The sequence below is a fragment of the Poecilia formosa genome, unplaced genomic scaffold, assembly GCF_000485575.1.
Source record: "Poecilia formosa unplaced genomic scaffold, Poecilia_formosa-5.1.2 Scaffold155, whole genome shotgun sequence".
Taxonomy (NCBI): domain Eukaryota; kingdom Metazoa; phylum Chordata; class Actinopteri; order Cyprinodontiformes; family Poeciliidae; genus Poecilia; species Poecilia formosa.
The window spans coordinates 599,839-621,465 of record NW_006800094.1 but is presented as its reverse complement, the minus strand read 5'-3'; the positions used below and the strand labels follow the sequence as shown (position 1 = coordinate 621,465).

Genomic DNA, 21,627 nt, shown 5'->3' with positions numbered 1-21,627 from the left:
TGAAGGAGAATACATCTACAAGAGATTGAATTCCCACTAAGTGCTGTTTATGCATGTGAAAGAGCACTTCTGTCAGTTATTGTTTTTGTCTATTTGCTACCTCCTATGGCTAATATTGTCAACACTAATAAGCTAGCACATTACTTCCTAACACCCATGATAGACATCCAGTAAAAAAGGAAGCTTTTTGTTTTATTTAGTAAAAAAAAAAAAAAAAAGCCTTTTTCACTAAATATTTCCACTTTTTATTTGTGAAGGAAAGACATTTCAAATTCCCAGGATCTTCTTTTTAGGTGAGGGGATAAAAAACAAGCACATCATAAGGGTCAGAGACTTATTGCTCTCTCACGATTTTTGCTCTAGGTAAAATCTGGAGCAACGCTGGAGAACAGAGCTTTGATCGTCTGCTGTTGAGACTGAAGGCACACCTGCCCAAGGCCAGAGTAGTGGCGTGTTTTTGTGAAGGCATGACCGTTCGCAACATTCTCATGGCGATGAAACGCAAGAAAGTGGTGGGAGAGTTTCTCCTCGTCGGCAGGTCAGTTTGACTTTAAAGCGACTTTCTGTTGTGCTGATTGATATTTTATTCCCTGTAGGTCCCCTAGGAAAAACAGGCTCGCCTTCTCAACCCACACTGAGTCCTCTGAAAATGAAACATATAAAACCCAGGCAAAAAAAAAAAAAGCATTACAGAGATAAGAAAACCGGCCAAAAATAATTTGGGAGGAATTCACAAAAGCAATGCAATTTGCTTCATATTTTGCATTCACTATATTCCTTACTTCTGCATCAGATTTACAATGAAAGTTGCATTAAACTAATGAATACATGTCTATCAGGCAATCTCACTTGCAAAGAATGGGCATTTGGAGATTCTGAATCCCAGCCCAGTCCTTTAATAAAAACGATGTCATTCATCTTCTTAAAAACTCAGTAGGTGTAAATCACAGTAAAGTAACACGATTAGTTTAATCTGTTTTATATCCACCTCGACTCGCTCCCTGAAGATGTTTTAGATTGTGCAGTATCACTTTTTCTCCACAGCAACAAGATATGTCAACAAATACAGATTCAGTTTTCAATAAACTCACGCCTGTTGACATCCTTTCTTTGAATCAGACGGCAGTGCAAGACTAAAATTGCATTTTTTTCATCTCTGTTTTGAGAAGCAATTTGCTCAATGATCTTCTTTTTTCTTTTAGTATGAGAATTTGACAGATGTGTAAAGGATTGTTTGTGGAACATAGGCACGTAGTTTCATGAGTGTGCCCTCATATGCCAAATATACATTCTTTTTGATTTTGCAAATTAATCGGACATAATGCTTTTGTGTCACTCAGAAATGTTCCCCCGGTTCATTTCCCAGTAAAAGAAACATTGAAAAAGGACATTCATTACATGTTAATCTGTGCATTTGTATTTCTGAAAGCTCCGCTATAGCAGCCTCAGCTTTGGTTGTCATGCCAACTGTTAATTAACATAGGATGAATAATTATTTCAACACCTTTTGTTACCCAATTTGTAGTCAGCAAAACAGGTCTATGATAGAATGGGAACGGTATTCTGTGATTTGCATTAAAGCACCAAAAACCTAATTCTTTTCAATTCTACTTCTCCCCCAGAGATCAGAGCTGTGTGTTTCAATCATCGTAGCCCGCATCATTTGTGTTGTCATCGCCAGCATGACGCTCATTATCATCTCACTCATCCCACACTCATCACTCTCCTCATCTCCAGCATCCTCATCATCGTCTTTCTCTGGCAACTGAGGTAAAAACATTGACCGCAATGAATCTGTTGTCTGTCTAGGAGGTGAAACCAAACTGGGAAAGAGAGAGACTCTAATATAGAGATGTGTATTCTGTTCTCATAAAGTTAAAGAAGAGCTTTATGTGCAACTTTGATAAACAAAAGCTTTTAAGTTGACTGTATTTTAAAAAAAATGCAATTAGAAAAATGATCGAATGATCTTCCAAGGCACTCATATAGAGTTGCTTCCTAAGACTTCACTTGCAAAATGATTTACTTTATAGAATAAGGATTCTGTGCAGAAAAGCAGCCAATTACATTTTTTATTAAATCTTTTAAAAGGTCTTTTGCTGCAATATCAGTAATTTAAGGCTACAACAATCTCAAATAAAGCATCACTTCATGTCTGTTACTCCTCTGTGTCTGGCCAGTCAGATTTGATCCAGTCCAGTTAATTGAATATTAGGCTCCATTAGCATCTATATCATAAACGGACTGCACTTACAAATTAGACCCGGTCATGGGTGGGTACCCCACTTATCGGGGGTCTGCAGAGTGAAGTTCTGATTAAGCCATTTGAGCAGACGTTCATTTGGCATTGGATAATTACGTTACCAAAAGAGCATACAGATGATGATGATGCAGATTATTCCATTTCCTTGGACAGATGGTTTGAAAATACCTGATGACGTGTTTTTTTTTGTAAGGGTTTAAAACATCTTAAACTTGTCTGGCCCGTCAGTTCTGTGGCCTGTCTCTTTTTCTACTATTATGAACAAAAGATATTTAATTCTACATATCTGGATTTTTTATTGCGTTCTAAGTTTTCCTGAAATTTTGGCTTTAATATTGAACCTAATAATGCAGTAATGGAGGAGGAAGTGTGTTGTTTAGTATTTGTGATATTATATATAAAAAAAAAAGAAAAATCCTCAGTTCAATTCAGCATTAAAATTGATACAGATTTAGTGTTCACCTTTTACTTATGGCTTTAAATGCCAAAGTAACGTTTAACTTCTATATTTTTGCTCGATTCAGTGAAAGTGTCAGTGCCACAGTGTTAAATTATAACATCATGGATTTATTTCTCCCATACAGTTGGCTAAGTAAATGATAAACACTGAATTAAAGTACCTAGCTAACTTCCATGCTGTGCGTCTGCAGACTTACATGCAGACGCACAGGCACACCTATTTGCTCCAGTCTATTGATTGTTTCAGTCCTATAATTCCTTGTGGTGCCACAGGGCTGCATCCTCATTAATGAGTGGCTGGGTTGAGATATACGACTGTTGGCATACATGACTCACAGCCTGGTCTTTACACACATTAACATGCATGGCGTTTGAGATCACAAACCGGCATTCGATCACGTCAAGTTAAGAAACGATCTGCTATTTTCCTTTCTGTAAAATGCTCTCCACTCACTGGACAGTGAGGTCTTACTAATGGCAGACACAGATCACTTTACGCGTCTCTTGCACCCATATCTTTTAACTGGTTTGCAGTTTGTTATAATATCTGTGACTTATGTAGTGACATAATAGGGATATTCTTTTCTTTTATGGTCTGGACTGTTATTACAGTGTGATTTATGTGTTGCTTCCAAGCCCAGCCTGCACCCCCTGACCTGTTGGTGTGTGTCATCTCCATTTCTGCAATTTATGATCTGTTTTTTTTTTTTTTAATGATTTGCAGCAGCTCTGCATCGCATGTCCTCCTGATTCAATCTATACTGTATATAATATTAGCATTAACAAAAAAGGGGGAAAAATCTCCTCATTTGTTTGTCAAAAATGATTAGAGAATGACTTAAAAATCTCACAGGTTTTGCAGCATGCCCTGCAGTTTTCGCTGTGTAGGTGAATTGCCATGGCAGCCAGAATATAACCAAGGCCAAATTTTTTGCATTTAGGAACTCTGCTGAAAGAACGGCTGCGTTGGTGAATGAATCGAACACAACAGTAGTTTGAATCAGAAGTCAAGCAGACTCTCTCTGGAGATCATCCCACATAAGTCTGCACCCCTTCTGTCTGCTGTTGCCATGGAAATATCCTCAACCATATTTGGATGAATCCAGCATAGCAGCAGGGCGATACTACATGCGGCGCATGCGCATGTGTTTATGTGAATGGGTTTGTGCATGCGTGGGTGATCTGTGTGTATAAGTCTGCATGACTGGATCCATAAGGGTGTTTTGTTTGAAACTGTTTGCTCGTACAAAACAGATAAACGACTGAAAACGCACTTATTAATAATATGATTATGATTCATTTTTTGACCTTCATGAGCAGCTTTTCTTCCTGTGTTTTCTTTTTTTTTTCTCCACTTTCTCAGGGCTTTATCGTTACATCACCGTTTCTCTGCGTCCCTCATTGAATCCACCTGCCTGGATTCTGTCAGACTGGAATCGTGTCTAGTGCAGTATGATTGTTTACTCAAGGTCACAGCGCTCCACCTTCCCAAATGACTCAGTTTTGGCATTCTTGAGGTTTTCAGTTAGGGAAAAATTAGGAGGAGAGATTTGAGTGTCTCAAATCAGAAAGTTTGTGAAACAGATTTTAGCGTTACACACATGTTTTTGTTGTCCAAAAGAAATTAAACCGTTAGAGCAGGCAAACCAGTGGTTAACGAACACCTCAGAAAGAAGGGGATGATCGCCACTGAGGCATTATTGTTTTCCTAAAAGTTACCCGTCTAAAAGTGAAAAATTGGACTGTGAAATGTGATCATCAGAGTTCTACAATACACCTACTGTGTGTTCCTAGAGAGTCTGTTTCTGGCTGCGAGTGGATTTGAGTCTTTGTTATGTTTACTGCTGCTATGGTAATTTGCCCGTGTCATTTAGTAGGGGAAATGACGGAAATTAATCCCGCTCCATTTTTCATATGTTTGTGAAAAAGCATCGCTAATGAAACACTGATGAATTTGCTGTAATGAATGATGGATGCTTAAGAGGGGAGGGTGAAGATAAAGAGAATGTTGTTCTGTTACAGGAGTGATTCTGCAGTCTCTTCTACACACACTTCAGGTCGGGTTTGTTTGAGTTACGTATGTGTTTTAAAATTTAGAATTTGACATGTCTGACAGCTTCTGCACTATTCTGGCTTTGACTCTCCTCATTGCTATCTATATTGTGGAAAACTACCATGTTTACAGCTTGGACATTTTTGTTCCACTGCTCTGTCCTCCTTTATAAATATCGGTATTTATTATGCAGATTAGCAAAATTAAGCATAATTGAGTATAATTTTGAATGCATGATGGTTGCAAAGTGTTTCCAATTCAATCCTTTGCATTTGTGGAATATGCATTAACCTGCATTAGGGGGATAAATACAGCATCTTGACAACATTAGGACCAGATGTGGTCAGAGACAAATTCACAGTAATATGCAAAGGGACAACTCTACATTTTCCCACAATAATCACAGATGTTTGGTGAACCTTGTTGTTCCGAGGGTCAGCTTGGAACACAGAGGAGACTTGACCTTTTTTTTTTTCCTTTGTTTTTTATTTTTACTCTTTTTTTAAAATATGCATTATAGTTAATTCTGACATGACTTGAAATACAAGTCAGCTGTTGACAATCTCAGCATTTTGTACTTACTTTCTTGGCAATGCCTACTTATTTTAAAGCACATCTTAAAGCTGCTGTATGTGACTTTTGTAAAAAATATGTTTTTTACATATTGGTTAAAATTATCATTATGTTATGACAGTATAAGACAGATAATCTGTGAAAAAAAATCAAGCTCCTCTGCCTTCTGTCAGTATGCCCACAAACTGCAGAAACACACCACTCAGTCAGAAACAACCAGTCAGAGCCAGGAGGAGGGCTTTAGTGCTGTCAATCACTCTCATGCTCACCCTCTTCCCCTTGCTTTCTGCTATGCTACAGCTGGTTCACCACAACTTTAACCTGCCGTGAGTCCTCAGACTATTTAGCATATAGGCATCGATGGCTGGAACGGAAAGTCATTTCTCCATCATTAGCACGTTGACTAATAGCACTAAGACACTCCTCATGGCTCTCGATGGTTGATTTTGACCAAGAGTGGTGCATTTTTGCAGACTACAGTAGTAGTATTGGAAGAAGAAGTTTGTCCTGCAATCAGTGGGTTGCCAATTTTCTATCTGTATTGGTAAATTGTTCCACAAAATGGTTCCAGGCATGCCTGCCTTAGTAGTCCAAACAAAGCCATTTTAATCCTGGTCATATTGAATTTTAGATTTTAGGAAACTGAATTTCTAAAATATAATAGATCCCATAGCGCTCAGTTGGATCACTTTGCTAGACAAAGGGCCTTCATCTGTCATAGGCTGATACATTGCTCTGCCATTGACTGTATTGGAATTTGTTTTATTGTTTTACATGATGCCCTTTTTTCTGTGAGTTTGATAAAAGAAATATTTTATGAAAGTATCTGGGATCTCTGTGATCCCCTGTGTCAAATGTGTCAAAAGCATATCAAAGAACTCTCACAGGAAATGTATGTCTTCACGTTTTAAACCTCAATAAAAGTCTAGGTTGACTTCAAAAAGCTGTTGAACTGAAACTCCCCTATATATCAAAGATTTTTCTTTTTTATTCTGCTCACCAGTCTGTCAGTACCTGTCTTTGTCTTTTGGCCTCTGTTTCCTTTCTCTTTTTGCACACTCTTGACTTTTTGACACTTCGCTTTTCTCTCTTCGTGTTTTTGCTTTATTCCGCTCCCTGGCTCCTTCATACAGGGACAAAAGAGTCTGTGAATAAGGTGCAATGCTTCTGCTATTAAAAAAGCATGGGCTAAGCTCATGCAGTTTGCTAGTCTTTTTAAATTTCAACATTAAACAGTTTGGTGTGGGAGTCCGGTGCGGTCGTGTGGCTTGATGGTGTCTGCTCTGTTGCATTCAAGTTTTGGAGAAAGGGTGGTGTCATGCAGAGCCGTTGCCTTGCTGTTGCGGTGCGCTCTGTTCATCGGCATTTCGGGTAGATGTCCCCCTGTGGGTGGTAGAGTTGTGACATGCATGTTCAGAGTCCCGATGCAACATTGGGGCTGTTTTGTCATGAGGCAGCTCTGGATGGCTGGTTGGTTTGAGCACACGGACTTTTATTGGCCCCTATCACTAGATGGTGTTGGGGTTCAGCGTCTGGCCGGGGTTCATTCGGATGGCGACCACCCCTCATCTGGCCTGATGGGCTGCTCCACTGCTGAGGAGGTTTGCACTGTCTGCTTTTCTTCACGCTGGAATGAAGGGAAGCACCTCTTGGGACCAGCGATGGTTTGCTCCTCTGGGGAAATGCTACCGGGACCTGAGAGTGTAAAGTACACACCTTACACTCTCTATGGGTTGTGTGCGTGGGTGTGCATCCAGTTTTCTGGATATGAATGTCTGTGTGTGAGCATGAGATATGTGGGAACTCGTGATTGTGACAGTGTTTGCCTGTTTCTCTGTCGATTTGGGCCTTGAGCTCCACCCTTATCTACATCATCTTGGGTCCAACAACAAATGTGGGCCCCATTTCCACATCACACTATGTAGATGGCAGGTACCTCTGCCCGCTTGTTTGGTTGTGTGCTGACTTATTCCTGGTAACTGTTTGGCTGGTCTCTGAGAAGGGTGGTGTGCCTTTGGCACTCAGATCATGTTTTGCCTACAGAAACGAAAAACTTTCTATCTCATCCAGACTGAGATTCATCTATGTCCCTTACTGTCCTTTTCTTCGTACATTATAGTAAGGACAATCAAGCCTTGTTTTACATAGTTTCAGATGCCTTAAGCTTTTACTTGCTTTGACTGCAGATTTAGACAAAGTTAGGTGAGTAGCTCTTTTCTTGCAGACAGCCCTGTGTTTTGAGATCAAGGGAAAATGGGCCGGGGCATCAACACAGAAAAGGGCACTCATACAGAAGACAAGTAGTGCTAAGTAATACTAAAACATATTGCAGGGTGTCTTGAGTTGTGTCATGGGATGTACAATATTTGTACAGTCATATAGCACTTTTGGTTTAATCTTTGTTTAATAAAGACTGTGAGTTGTTGTAGGGGTTTTTAAACCTGAGATTAGATTTAAATGATAGTAGGAATCAGTGGAGCTCAGATCATTTTGTTGTTCACCGATAAACTTAGACTCTCTTCAAGGTGTATTTTCATTTTAGCACGACTATATGGGATTTCATTTACCCTATCTATGAAATTATTTCTCTATATGACACTAAAGAGACTAAAGAATTAAAATATTGTAATGTACATGAGTTGATCGCAGCAGATTGTGTTAAAAGTGTGTTTTTCAGTCCTCTGACATGAGATTAGCCTAAGACATCTAAGGCCTGAGTTGGGTTTAATGCTGCGCTGAACCTATACTGGTTTCATATAACAATTTGACTTTGTGTGACTTTTAGCTGCACAAAAATTAGGCAATATGCTGTTATAATCATAACTGCACATTTATTGCATAAAGAAGTTGGAAAGAAACTGTCATCAGTTAAAATTTGATAATTATGTACCAGCTTATTTTCCTTTCAGTTTCAAAGGAAGACACAATGCTGCAGGAATACAGCATTAATAAGACATTGCAGCTTTTTTGTTGTTGTTTTTTTGTCTTATTGTCTTATTTATGTTACCCAAATGAGTTCACTAGGCTCTTCTACTTTTGTACACTTTACCTTTATTGTGTCTTTGCACAGATCTCACGCTTGCAACAAAAAATAAAATAAAAATAAAAAAATAAATCACAGAAAAATTCAGGAAAAATGAAATTCAGAACAATGAGTCTCTTGACAGGGAATTAGTTGGTTTTTTAGTATGTAGGGCAGAGCCAGAGGCAAGTGGACCTGCTAACGAACCTCCACACAACACTTAACCCAAATAACGTAAAACTGTCTAACATGCAGAGAAAAGAACTGCACATTTCTACTAAAAACACTGTTGTGTTCAAACTGACCAACATTTGCATCACCTGGATGAGTGCAGGCATTTTGTACATACAGGCAGGCTTTGATATGGGGAGACGCACAAATACACACACAATTTATCCTCTTATTGCTCTCCCAGGGAATGGTCTTATCCTCTTACAGCACTCCAATGGGAAAAGTGCTTGGAATTAGAGAGTATAGGCAGGGGATGAGATACAGACAGTGATAGCAGGGATGAGGAGCAAAGAGACGGCAGTGCAGAGTAAATATATATATATATCTCACTTTGAGACGTTGCATTTATTTGATTGCTTTGATCAGTTGATTGTTTGCGCTGTTTTTCTGTTTTAAAATTCTTCTTTGGCACGCTGTTGCTCATTTTCCAGAGGGACTAATCTGACGGTTACATCAGTGGTTCTGTGTGCTCAAACACATTAATACATTCACACACATCCTTACACACATCATAATCCTTTTAATGGTTGTTGTCACAGTAATCCACACCATAATAAACTTCCCTGTTTCATTTTTGATACTTGAATGTTCTTGTGCACGAAAACCTTTTAAGAAGGAAATAACCTTTGCCTTTTGTGTTCATTGCCCCTGCTTCACTCCCCATTCCATGTCAACACTTGACTTTTTTGTCTTTCTACTTTATTTCACAACCTTTACAGATGCTTTGTCTCCTCCGCACAATCCACTTCATCCATCACACATTTGAAAGGCTATCTGCAAGCTGCTCGGCTATCTCCTGAAGTGCCTGGACAGGAAATAAATGGCTCCTTAATTTAGCTCTGCCTTGGAGTTAATTAAAAGAAATGTGAACTTTTATTCATTTGAGGAACGACCGCAGGACTCCAACGGAGGAAAACACATGAACATTGAGAAAGTGGAACAGCAGAGCTTTATGTCTGATATCATATTACAATACCAGTCTATTGATTCAGTGCGAGGAGCAGGAAAAGTAACTATGAGGAAAATCTTCAGCACATATTTTCATTAGAACTGTTTGCATTTATCTAAGACATCCACATGTTGGCTTATGTAATGAGTTGGTGCATTTAGGTTTACTGTAGAGAAATGGAAAGTATTAATAAAGTCTTGAATCATGTTCAGTCATGTTACAACCACTAATTAATTTGAACTTTATCGGTATGTCATGTGATGAGTCAACTTAAAGAAGCTGGTCATTGTGTAGCAGAATGAAACAATACAAGGTGTGTTCGGTTTCATAAGGCACAATTTTTTTTGTTGTCGAAACTGATAGTTGTCAGCTACACGTGGCAGGTCGTATGTAGTTTTCAAAGTTCAAGGTTCAGCTCACGTGGTTGCTGTACCTCCTACATGCTCTATGGTAAACTGTAAGCAGGACCTATGGCTTTCTCCAAACAATGGCTTCCATTTTAACACTCTTCTAAAAACGCCAGAATTGGAAGCTCAGAGGTAATAGTTGTCCTGCCAACAGATTATCCCGAATGAGCTGCGATGCGTAATTCTTTCTTTCCCTCTCCTGTATGTTTAGGAGGGAAACAATGGTCCTTTGATTTTGTTTGCATTTATGCAAAACTTTATATTTAGTTGATTTTTTTTATTTATTTGAACAAACACAATAAAAGGCAGTATATACAAACACTGACAATGAGAGAAAAATAATTGCAAGTTGTTCAAAGGGAGTAGATTGAAGTAATAAAAAGAGATATTCCTATCCCCTCATACAATTTAAAGTTATGCATAGTACACTAGATTTCACTATACACTACTTATTCCTTTGAATTATATTCTTTTGACTGAAATGTACATAATTTTCAACTGGATATTTTTTAAATATATTGGATGTTAAGTTTGTTTTAACTTAACATTATTTTAAATTGTACTGGCTTTACCTTTCGGAAACACTTTATTTGAAGGGGTGTGCATAAGACTGACATGACACTGTCAAAAACGTGACATAACACCTGTTATTAACATAAAGAAGTCTTTATGAATGTTTGTGACAGTTGTCATGAAGTGTCATTCGGTAAATAATGACACTCTTAATGCGAAGTTGCTCTAAAAGTTGCATTGAAAGTCCATTAAAAATGCCAACTTTGCATTAAATTATCATGATTTGTATACTACTTTTTTAATCTTTTTAAATTGTGTTTGTTCAAATAAATAAAAAAATCACTTAGCTGTTCATGCATTCAATGCGCATTTTGTTTCACTATTGTGACAGCACCTTGTTATTTTATATTAAATTATCCTCTTAAATGATATGCTCTTTTTTCCCCTCAACAGTTTCTGAACATTTTTGGGTAAGGAGTTTTAGTAATTTTAGTATTTAGGATTTTTAAAAACAATACAGTTCTTTCCAGGGTTTCTTTTAGTGATTTAACACTTGCTGTTTGACTTGGAAAGAAGGACCTGTGAAGTTCACTTCTTAACGGTGTAGCTCACTTTGTTTAGGTAGATATTGCATAAGAGCTGCCAGTCTGGAATCTACAAGCATTTGGTGAAATCCTGAAAGTGTCACATCGCATTAGTGGCTTTGAAGCCGCAGACAGACTGCAGTCTGCAGGTGTCGGCCAGGTGCAGCATCTACCGAAAGAGGTGCAAGACTAAAATTCACTTCGCAGTCGTTAACTGTTTAATCGAATAATCTAACTTTGCATTGCTTCTTAACTGTGGAGATTTCTTTTCACCTGGGTGTCAAGTGACATTTATTCTCTTCAAAATCAGTCAAATCTATGCCAGAGACCTATTATCCATTTGTCTCCCATGCTCTCCCTGTCTTCCAGGGAATTTGGAGACATGGGTGTGATGTGTGCTGCATCGCAGCCCCCGCATAGCTTGTTACCATGGCAACGGCTGAGACGGAGGGCGATAAAAAATGATGGAAAGACAGAGGCAGAGTGTATAAAAGAGAGGAAGTTTGCAAAAAAGGGATCGAGAGGTTTGCTTGTGTGCTATAAATGATTTTCCATCTGTGTCCTTGTGCAATAATGGGAGATCCTTCAGCTAACAGCTCTCAGACAAAATTATGCTGCTTAAGCAAAACAGCACAAACTCAGTGAAGCCCTTGCAACTTTTCTGCTGCGATCCATAAAAATGTATTCAAAATCTGAGACATTATTTTCACTTATTTTCTGTTTTCATAGTACTCAAACTATAGATTTTAAAATTACTGAAATAAATGAACCCTAATAATACCAGCGATGCAGGGAAATCTGCCTTTTCACGAGTGCCAGACAGAAAGTTTGTCCTAGACAGAGTGGTGGAAGAGGTGACGTTAAAGCAAAAACCCTCTCAGTGGTGGAAAGACATTTTTTCCTAGTAAAATAATTCATGCCTATATTAAATAAATATAACACTTTAATTTGGGAATTTAATTTAAATTTAAACAACTGGATAACAACTGTTTCCATGAAACCATCAAGTTTTGTCTTCAGCCAAAATGTTGGCATCTTTCACTTAGCTTTTCAATTGACTTTGACATTTATTATGTAAAATGTACATACTGCTAAGTCATCCAAACATTTTCTTGCACTTGATTCATAATCATAAAAAGGCTAGAAGTTTTGATTTTGATTCACTGAATGATTTCAGCGCATATACTTTGTAATCAACATTGACAATGATCTCTTTGACTGGATGCTCATCATTTCATATCTTTACCGACCCGTGCTTTTGAAATTAATGTCATATCTAACTATTTGTGGATTCAGAGAAACGTCTGAGTCACAGCCGTGTTGGTCTCGAAACATCTTTAACAATCATAGCTTTGTGATAATATTAGCTTGGGCTAAAATTAATCAAGGCTAATTGTGATGACTTTAATAATCTCTATACTAGAAGCAAATGAAGTCCTTTAGTTACGTTAATAGTAAAAAAAAAACAAACAAAAAAAAAACATGTTTGGCAAATCAGAAGTGGGGGATTCATTAAAGCTCATAATGAAACAGTTAATTTACTGCAGACCTGTCTGTTCCTCCCTTTCCTCTTTTTCTGATAAGCACACGCTCCCAGATGCACACACGATTCTGTGGGCGATAAGCTGGATGCTCATTATCGGGCATTAGCTGCACTGCTCACTAATCCCTGCTGTCAAACAGACTGACTAGCGGTATGTGTGTGCGTCCTTGTGTGAAGGCCCAACCAGTATAATTATTGCAAAGCAGGAAATAGCTCTGACTCCTGTTTCTAAGCCACCGGCGTATCATTATGTTACATAAAATTGTTTACTGACGGATGTGCATTTCCATATATCAGGAAGCGTGTTCCAGGATGTGATGTTTTGCATGTTCCTCAGTCTAGACATTTCCATCAAATATGTTGCCACTAGCATGAGGCCCAGCAGAAAATCGCTTGGCTAAGAAGGAGTTAGATCAGAGCTTTTAACAAAAATATTTTCTGGGTTTTCAGGGTAAATGATGATTTAAAAATGTTTTACAATGCTCTGAAAATGTATTACACAGTTCTTCTGGCTTTGCTTTTTTTTCCCCACACAGATTATAAAGCAAATTGTAGTATCAGTGTTTTTTCCAAGGTCTAGACTTTCGCTAGGCTACTCAAAAAACTTCACCTAGTTTCTTTTGAGAAGTTTAAGAAGTAATCTTGCTAGTGTGCTTTGGGTGATTGTTCTGTTGAATAAGTAGAAAATGCCCAGACCATCGCAGATCCACCACCATGTTTGACTTTAAATGCTGTGTCAGCTTTACGCCAAATTTAACAGGACACGCTCTTCCAAAAGTTTCCACTTGTGTCACAATACGTGTTGGATGCTTTGTTTCTGGTCAAACTGTCTTGGCATGTCATGTATCATTTGAAATGCCACCTAAATCTCACCTAAATAGTGCAAATTTGCCATCATTGTTGTCTGGCCCCACGCTTTAAAAGGGTTTGGCACAGAGATCTTCAAGTAGAAGTCTCAGAGCATGATGGGAAGCATAGAGGAAAAAGAAAATGATAGCACAGGGGTTCAAAAGGCTCAGATTGAGAAAAGGATCAGGGAAGAAAAAGACCAGAAGGCCACCTTGGTGATAAAGACGAGGCCGAAATAAAAAAGACTCGGGGAGGAAGAGTAATGGCACGCTGGAGGTGTATTACCCCAGCAGGTGATATTACAATGTCTGCTGTGTCGAATATGAGAGACCACACTTTTATGTGTGAAGCAATAAAAAGTAATGAGGCTGGACCTGAAGGAAAAGATGGAATATAAAGTCTGTGTTTCCCTCCAACTCTTTCGTCCCAACATCAGATTTTCAACATTCGTCCCACTGTGAGTGTGCGTGTGTGTGTGTGCTTTGCTATGGCTCAACTCAAATCTTCTCCTCCAACATATTGGTCTTTGTTCCTCAACATTGCAAACATAATCCAAACTGTGTAGAAAGCTGCAGTCTCCCTTTTTGATCTTCTTTTTTCTCAGCCCGTAATTCGATCTCATCCCTGGAGACGTACGTCATCTGTGTCACTTCACACCTTCTCCGCCTTGACATATCCCAGAGAATATTTTGTCTTTAACCTCTTCGCCTCCCCTGGTCTTTCATTCATAAGTCTAATTGTCTCTTCTGTGACCCGATTGCTCTTTCAGCTGTTTCCTTCATCCTTCACTCTCCTCAGTTTGCCTTTCGGTGTTGACCTGTATTTTGTTGCTACTCTTCAATATTGCCGTCTTCTCTTCATCTTCAGCAGACAATAAGCTTTGCCTGGTTATCCCTGGCTTAAAATTGATGAGCAAGTAAAAACTGCTTTGTGACTCATAACTGGATGACATGAAAAGGTCTTTAGGGTATAGATGACTTGTGGAGCTTTCTAAGTGTTTATTTTTTTTTTACTTAAAGTCACACTTTCATATAGCCCATTTTTTTTGTGAACTGGTGTCTTCAGTTTGTGTGTAAAACTCTCACACCTGACTACATCCAGACAAAGACCCCAGCTGGAAGGGAAATAATGTCTGTTATCTGCACTCATTCATCTGCTTCTCGTCTTACAGCTATTTATTTTATTGCACCTCCTGCTTCCTTCTACTTAGTTATTTTTCTTCAGCGTGTCTTTTTGGTAAAGTGAAGATGGGTGATTCTCCTGCACTTCTAATAATAATAATAAAAAAAATGATGGACGCCTGTTTGCTCACTCCTATACTTTCTGAATCTAATGCATATTTAAATAAAGTTTAGTTTATAAATTTTATAAAGCACAGCCATTTTTATGGTAAAAAAGTTATTAATATTTTGTCACATTGCCACCGAACTGCAATCTTGAATAAGATTTTATGAAATATAATAACTGTGCAATGGAAGGAAAGAAAATGCAACTAAAAATCTATAAGAAAGACCACATATTTGTCTTTAGTCCCTTTATCTCTGAACCCACCAAATAAAGTGCAGCGCAGCAGAATTTGGTCAAACCTCTAATAGTTCTTAGTTTAAGGTCGTGTAATTTCTCTAAAACTGATTTCGGTGTTTTAGGAATTAAAATCTAATTTATGACCGAAATGAAGAGAGAAATATAGAGAATAATGTGCTTAGTCCTTTTTTGAAGGACTAAGAGGACACTTTTTTATTCTTTAGACAAGTAGCAAAGATGGAAAATATCAGCTCAAGGTAAAAGTACAGTAGACATTGTGTTTTGACAAAAGATTTTGTGAAAATATTTTGTAATCAGTCAGCTTGAATAAGGTCTAGCAGACACATCTCTGAACCCTTAGTGTAGAGAAGAGCACTCATATTCATCAAAAAACTCTTCATTTAATGTCTTTATTTTACAGACAAGGACAAGCAATACTAGTGGAAATTTTATCATCCTAATTCTTATTACTGAGGTCACTTTTTTCTCTACTAAAGCTTGTTCTGTAAATCACTTCTTCCTTTTTTTTATCTTCTCTGTATACAGCATAGACTCAAAATAGACAGAATTTTGTCAATTTTGTCTGCCTCTGTGTCTGAGCTCCCCTTTAGAACTACAGTCATGGCAGAAGGTTAGAACTACAGTGATGGAGGAACTCTGTTACTAAAGAAGAGGGCAGAGCTGGCATTTAGAAATATAGAAACAGAACTACCACAAAGTATAAATCAGAGAAAACTTAACACAGAAAATTTCACACAGCTAAGATGGCAGAAGAGCAAAGGAAGTAAGAACAATATGACTCACGAAACTGATTCTCTTAAACAGACAACCACTTTGGACTTCCAAAATAAGAGCAACACATACCCTACAAAACAAAAGCCTTCACATTTTCACAGCAGCTAATTGCTGGTTTGAGCATTATGTGATTTCTGTCTCCCCCTCCGGGGGCAGAGCTGTAGAACTACAGTGATGGTGGATTGTCAGAACTGCAGACATGGTGGAAAACTCAGTTCCTACAGAGGATGGCTGAGTTTCCAGTTAGAGCTACAGAAACGCCACCTTGGCAGAACACTTACTACAGACCAGTATATGTTTCATAATATATTTACCACCAATGACAAAAAAAAAAATCACTTTTCTGCCAAATTCACCAACTACACAATTTTAAGAAGAATTTTAAGAAGAATTTTTAAGATAAGTTGTATTTCAAAAAATTTATGTTTTTTGAACAATAACAATATTTGTTGTTGATCTGTTGCTAAGAGATGAGCGCGTTTTCTGGTAACCAAGTGCACAAAGTAAACATCTGATTTTTACTTATGCAAAATTTACCAAGTGTAAATTTCTTGTCTAAGCAGATAAGCAGTATTTCAAAAGAACTTACGTTTTACAAACAATATTATTACTTGTTATTAATTTGATAAGAGATTAACGTTTTTTTTTCTTGTAACGAACTGCCACAAAATATAAATCAGATTTTTACTTTTGTGTTGAATGTCTGTTTTATAATATATTCATCACCAATGCCAAAAATATATTTTCACTTTTCTGCAAAATTCACCAACTGCACAATTCTTAAGTAGTGTAAGTTTAGTAGTATTTCAAAAAGCAGAAGAAATCCTATGCTTTTTGAAAAATAACTATATTTGTTGTTGATCTGTTGCTAAGGGACGAGTTTCTGGTAACCAAGTGCACAAAGTATGCATCTCATTTTTACTTGTGCAAAATTTACCAGCTGTAAGTTTCCTATGTCTGAGGAGATAAGCAGTATTTCAAAAGAGCTCATATGCTCATATTTTATAAACTAATTAATTTGGTGTTAAGAGATTAGTTGTTTTTTTTCTGGTAACGAACTGCCACGAAGTATAAATCAGATTTTTACTTTTGTGTTGAATACCTGTATAATAATATATTTACCATCAATGACATAAAAAATAAACATTTTCACTTTTCTGAAAGATTCACCAACTGCAAGTAGTATAAGATAAGTAGTATTTCAAAAGAGCAGAATAAATCTTACATTTTTTTTGGACAATAATAATATGTGTTGTTAATCTGTTGCTAAGAGATGAGTGCTTTTTCTGGTAACGAAATTATGCCACGACGTAAAAATCTTATTTTTTACTTTAGCAAAGGTAAAACTCAGAAGGCAGTGCATTAACAATTGAGTTTGTCACAATATATTTGGAGCCTTTTCTGGGCCTCTTGCAGAAAACATGCATTGTCCCGAGGATAGCATCAGGCTGCTAAGGTCTGATTCTGTAACAGCAGATATTGTTCCTTGTTTAACCTACATGGACTTGGAATTGTGTTCAGTCTCAATGTTCACTATAAACACAGTAATAATAATGTTCACAATAAACACAGACAAACCTATTTGTATTTCCACTGTGAGGAAAAAGCTGCAGCAATACATCATTCCTACAACAAAGTGAAAACATCCACCGTTTGTTTCTTCTAATGGAAAAATCTGTTTGTTAGGCACAAACAAATTTACTTTAATGTATGATAATAAGCAAAGAGTTAATCACATCTTATTATAAAATAGCTAAATTTTCAAGAAATTGTTGTCATAGAAACAAACGTCCTGCTGATGAAACGCCAGCAGGAAGCACTCAGCATCGCCTTGCCACCACTTTCAGGATCTTTATTTAAATCTACACACACCTTTCTTCTTCAAGATTTCTTTGAATAAAAACAAAATTTGCACAAAAGTAGCCACATAATTTAGTTGTTAGTGGTTTGAAAGAAAAAAAGAAGGCAATCAGCATGACTGAGACAGGTGGAGGAAATGTGGAAAAAGAAAAAGAAAAAAGCAGAGAGTGGATCCAGATGTGGGGAGAAAAGACAAACAGGAAAGTGAGCTGGGCTGAGAGCAGCCAGAAACAGAGCCAGAGGGTAATGAAGTGTGACATTGATAGATAGGTAAAAATGAACCTACTGCCAAGGTAAGCAGGCTCAGGCTGTTCTACTCTCTGTGTCTGTGCGTTATTGAATGATAGGCGTGTAAAGTGGTCCGATCACTCACTGAATTACACCCTCGAATACACACATAAATGAGTCTTGTATCTTATGGCACACACACACACACACACACGCACACCCTCACACACACACACATTCTTACTCCACAGTGTCCGTGTGTGATGCAGTTCCGACATTTGGCTAAATGAGTTTTGCTGTTGTCACAGTGACCCCTGACCTCTGCTTGGCTGGGGTCCATGATAGATGAGCTGTCATCGCTCAGTAGTAGTCAGTTCATCTCCACGGTTACTGTTTGCAGCTAGACCTCAGATCAGCCTTGCTTCAACATCTCTTCATCAATCTGCATATCACAAAGCTTTTTATCCTTTTCTTACGTAGCTGATGTTTTCTGTCCAACCATGCGATAATGAGGCTGTTGCTGTCAGAAGTCACAGTGTTTGCTAATATGAATGTGATTTACAATTTTTTTATTATTTTTTTTGCTAATGTGAAAGTTGCATTAAAAGCAATATTTTTTAAAGGACTATATTATTATGTGTTTTTAATTATTCTTATACAATTCATGCTAATTACAGGATAATACCAGAAGACCACATGGTGGAGGCTGCAGCAGAGGTTCACCTTCATACAGGAAATGACCAAACACGCAGCTAGATTTTTTTTTTTTAACTCAACAACAGTTCTTGCATTTTAAGGACATGTGTGTTTGTATGCTACAAGTTTCAGTTCCATTGAAGTCAGCTGCTTACAAAACTACGAAACCACAAAAAGTTTATTTAAGTGACGTGGTCTCAGGCATAAGTAAGAAAAACAATAAAGACAAAAAAAACTGAGACACAAGGAGACAATGTTACATGTTTTGAAAAACAAACAGAATTTTCCTGCAGGTTATAATGTAGAAAACTGTCTAAAGGCAGAAGTATATCGGAGAATCCATTATTTGAAAAAAAAACAACAACTTTTGTGATGAGTCAATTTGAATCAGACACAACTGAAGACACATTTTGAATATATCTTATAGGGCAACTACTGCTATTCATGATGAAAAAAATAATTTTAGTTCTCTTTGCATGACAGATGAACAATAACAGCTTATATTGTTATTATTGATGTCTCTTTTTTTCTTCCAAGAATTAACTACTATTAAAGATAGACTGGACTGGCTTTTTCTAAGATGATTAAACAAAACACAGCTCCGTTATAAAAACCTTTTGTTGAAGCGAGGAAAGCAGAGAAATGTGAATTCTTGTGTTTTTGTCACATTTCATCCCCCTGAATTACTATTAAATATAAATAATGCGGTTGAGTACACAAGCCACATGAAAGTGGTGGCAACCCATTTGTTTTATTAGTTATTAAAGCCCCAAATTACAGTTTGATCGATCTTTCTTCTAACTCCCTCCTTCCTGCCCATCATCACTTCTCTTTTGTTCATGCACTGATGAACTGAAAAGGATTAGACACAACGGTGAAGCATTTATTATGGAGGACATACAATTTAGTGATCACGTTGTTTCATTTATGATTAGCTTAACATGTAAAGTTCATTTGATGGACGACTCACACTCATGTGCTACTTTGTGCACATAGTGTTTAAGCTTTTTGCGTGTCCTTTATGTTCAGCTGATCAATGGTTTAAGGTTCTTTTACTATGCTGTTTGTATTATTGTGTAGACTATTGTGTATGGGTGTGCGTGCGTGTGTGTGTGTAGTGTTTTTGGTTATAAGCAGCAGATGCTGATGTGAAATCTGTGCCAGGTTACCATGGCAGCGACAGAGCGAGTGTGTTGGGATCGAGTTGCATGTTATTATTGAACATGGGCATTAATTACTAAAGTGACCTATTGGCAGCACAGCTTCAGATCCAAGTCAAATATTTTTACAGATGATGACCTCTTTTTACTCAACTGGTGACTTTGTCTACGGTAATTAGAGAACAATGCAAACATGTGTTTTAAGGGAACTGATTAGTTTCTTTTTTTTATTGAATGGCTTAACTTTCCATTTTCTCAACATGAGCAATCTCTTCTTCACCACAGGACTTGGATATCTGACAGAAAATTTCTCTTTCTAGTTTATGCTGTTTTGCTCCTTTGTGCTTTAAGTAAAAATCAGGAACAAATACCTAAAGATTTGATAACTACTACATCAGAGTCAGAATAAATAATTTAACCAGGAATGGGTCAGTTGCTGGAACAAAGACAAGCCATTATTATAAATGTTATGGTTTCAAAAGACAGAGAAAATAAAATAATAATAATATAAAAAAAAAACAGTTTCCACAGATTAAATTGTTATTATTGAGTTGAGAAAGTGCTGTGGAGTTTTTGGCTGTAAGGAGCACAGGTTAACACATCATGTCCTCTCTCTAAACTTAAAGCTAATGTGTACTTTAAGTCACTGACTGAAGGTTTGTTACAAGAGCAGACCAGCTAATAAAAGCTTGAGCTTGTTCTACCTGTGTAACTTTAAGGTATAGAAGGTTAAAGGTTAAAAAATTAAAAACTACTAAAGAATTAATGAGGGCTTAATCTGGACTTTTGATTAAAGTCTTTGTTTCTCAGTCAAAATGACAATAAATGGATGATATAGTAATATTGTTAGAACTAATAATCAATGTTATATCATTGTAGCCGCTGTTGGAATAATTGTTGCTTTTCTGTTTTAAATTAAAGCAATTAATTGAAAGCAATTGCTTTAATTATTAATTGTGCAATTTGTGACATTTATTTTGAGTTACTGTTACTAAATTGAAAACCTCAAACTGTTTCAGGCCCATTAAGTCATTTAGTAGATTTAAGGTACAGAGAAATCTGCATAACCTATTTTACATGTGGATCTTTCTCAGTGAGGATGCACGGCGCATTTGTCCACAGAGTTTGCATGTTGTCTCTGTTTTCTTGTTACTTTTCGTCCCCCCCATTGTCAAAAATATAAAGATTAGATTAATTTGCCTCTTTCTTTACCTCTTTAGGATTGTGGTTGTTCACCCTTTAAGTGTCTTACGTTGTCTTGTGATGAACTGGTGGCCTGTTGAAGGTGTTAGCTGATAAAATAATACTTTAAAATATGAATTTGTCTGGCTGTTTGATATTGAAGACATGCCCAGTTCTCTTCAGGTTGTTACAACTGTGAGCAGAATAAATCATTTTAAAGTATAAGGATCAAATGCGTTTTATTGGATTTAGAGCAATCAAAATTGCTCTGATCTACTTATTTTTTTTTAGCGTCTACATTTGGTGAGGCAAATGCTTTTATACAAAGTAATTCTGTAAGTAACATTGTGTAATACTGACATACAAAGTAAGAAACCCAAGACTTTGGCTGAGCCTTTTTCTGGAATCCAGACAGTCAGAAACTTCAGCCTTGTGATAGATTTTATAACCAAGGAACAGCCAGCTAAAAATTAATAACCATTTGCAAATGAGTTCTAGTTTCTATTTATACCCTGAATGAACAGAAAGGAAAGGCAGATGCCTCAGGCCCAGCTTTTTAGAACTGATTTGCTTAAGTTACGCTTAAGGTATTTTGGTGGCCTACAACACTGGAATATTGTACGGTTACTCAAATAGCATTTGTGACATTGGTGCAGGGCATCAGATGTTAATTGAATAGTGAATAGAAAAGAGAGCGTGGGAGTGTGTGTGTGTGTGTGTGTGTGTGTGTGTGTGT

The 21,627-nt window shown here is 37.2% G+C and overlaps 1 protein-coding gene across 3 annotated transcripts in view; it reads left to right on the top strand.

Moving 5' to 3' along the window:
* grm5b (glutamate receptor, metabotropic 5b) overlaps positions 1 to 21,627 on the top strand; it is a 67,426-nt gene that overhangs the window by 25,211 nt on the left and 20,588 nt on the right. For all 3 annotated transcript variants that reach the window (XM_016677400.1, XM_007564103.2, XM_016677401.1), the window contains exon 6: positions 364 to 538. In XM_016677400.1, coding sequence (XP_016532886.1) covers positions 364 to 538 — 175 coding nt within the window. The remainder of the gene's footprint in view (positions 1 to 363; positions 539 to 21,627) is intronic.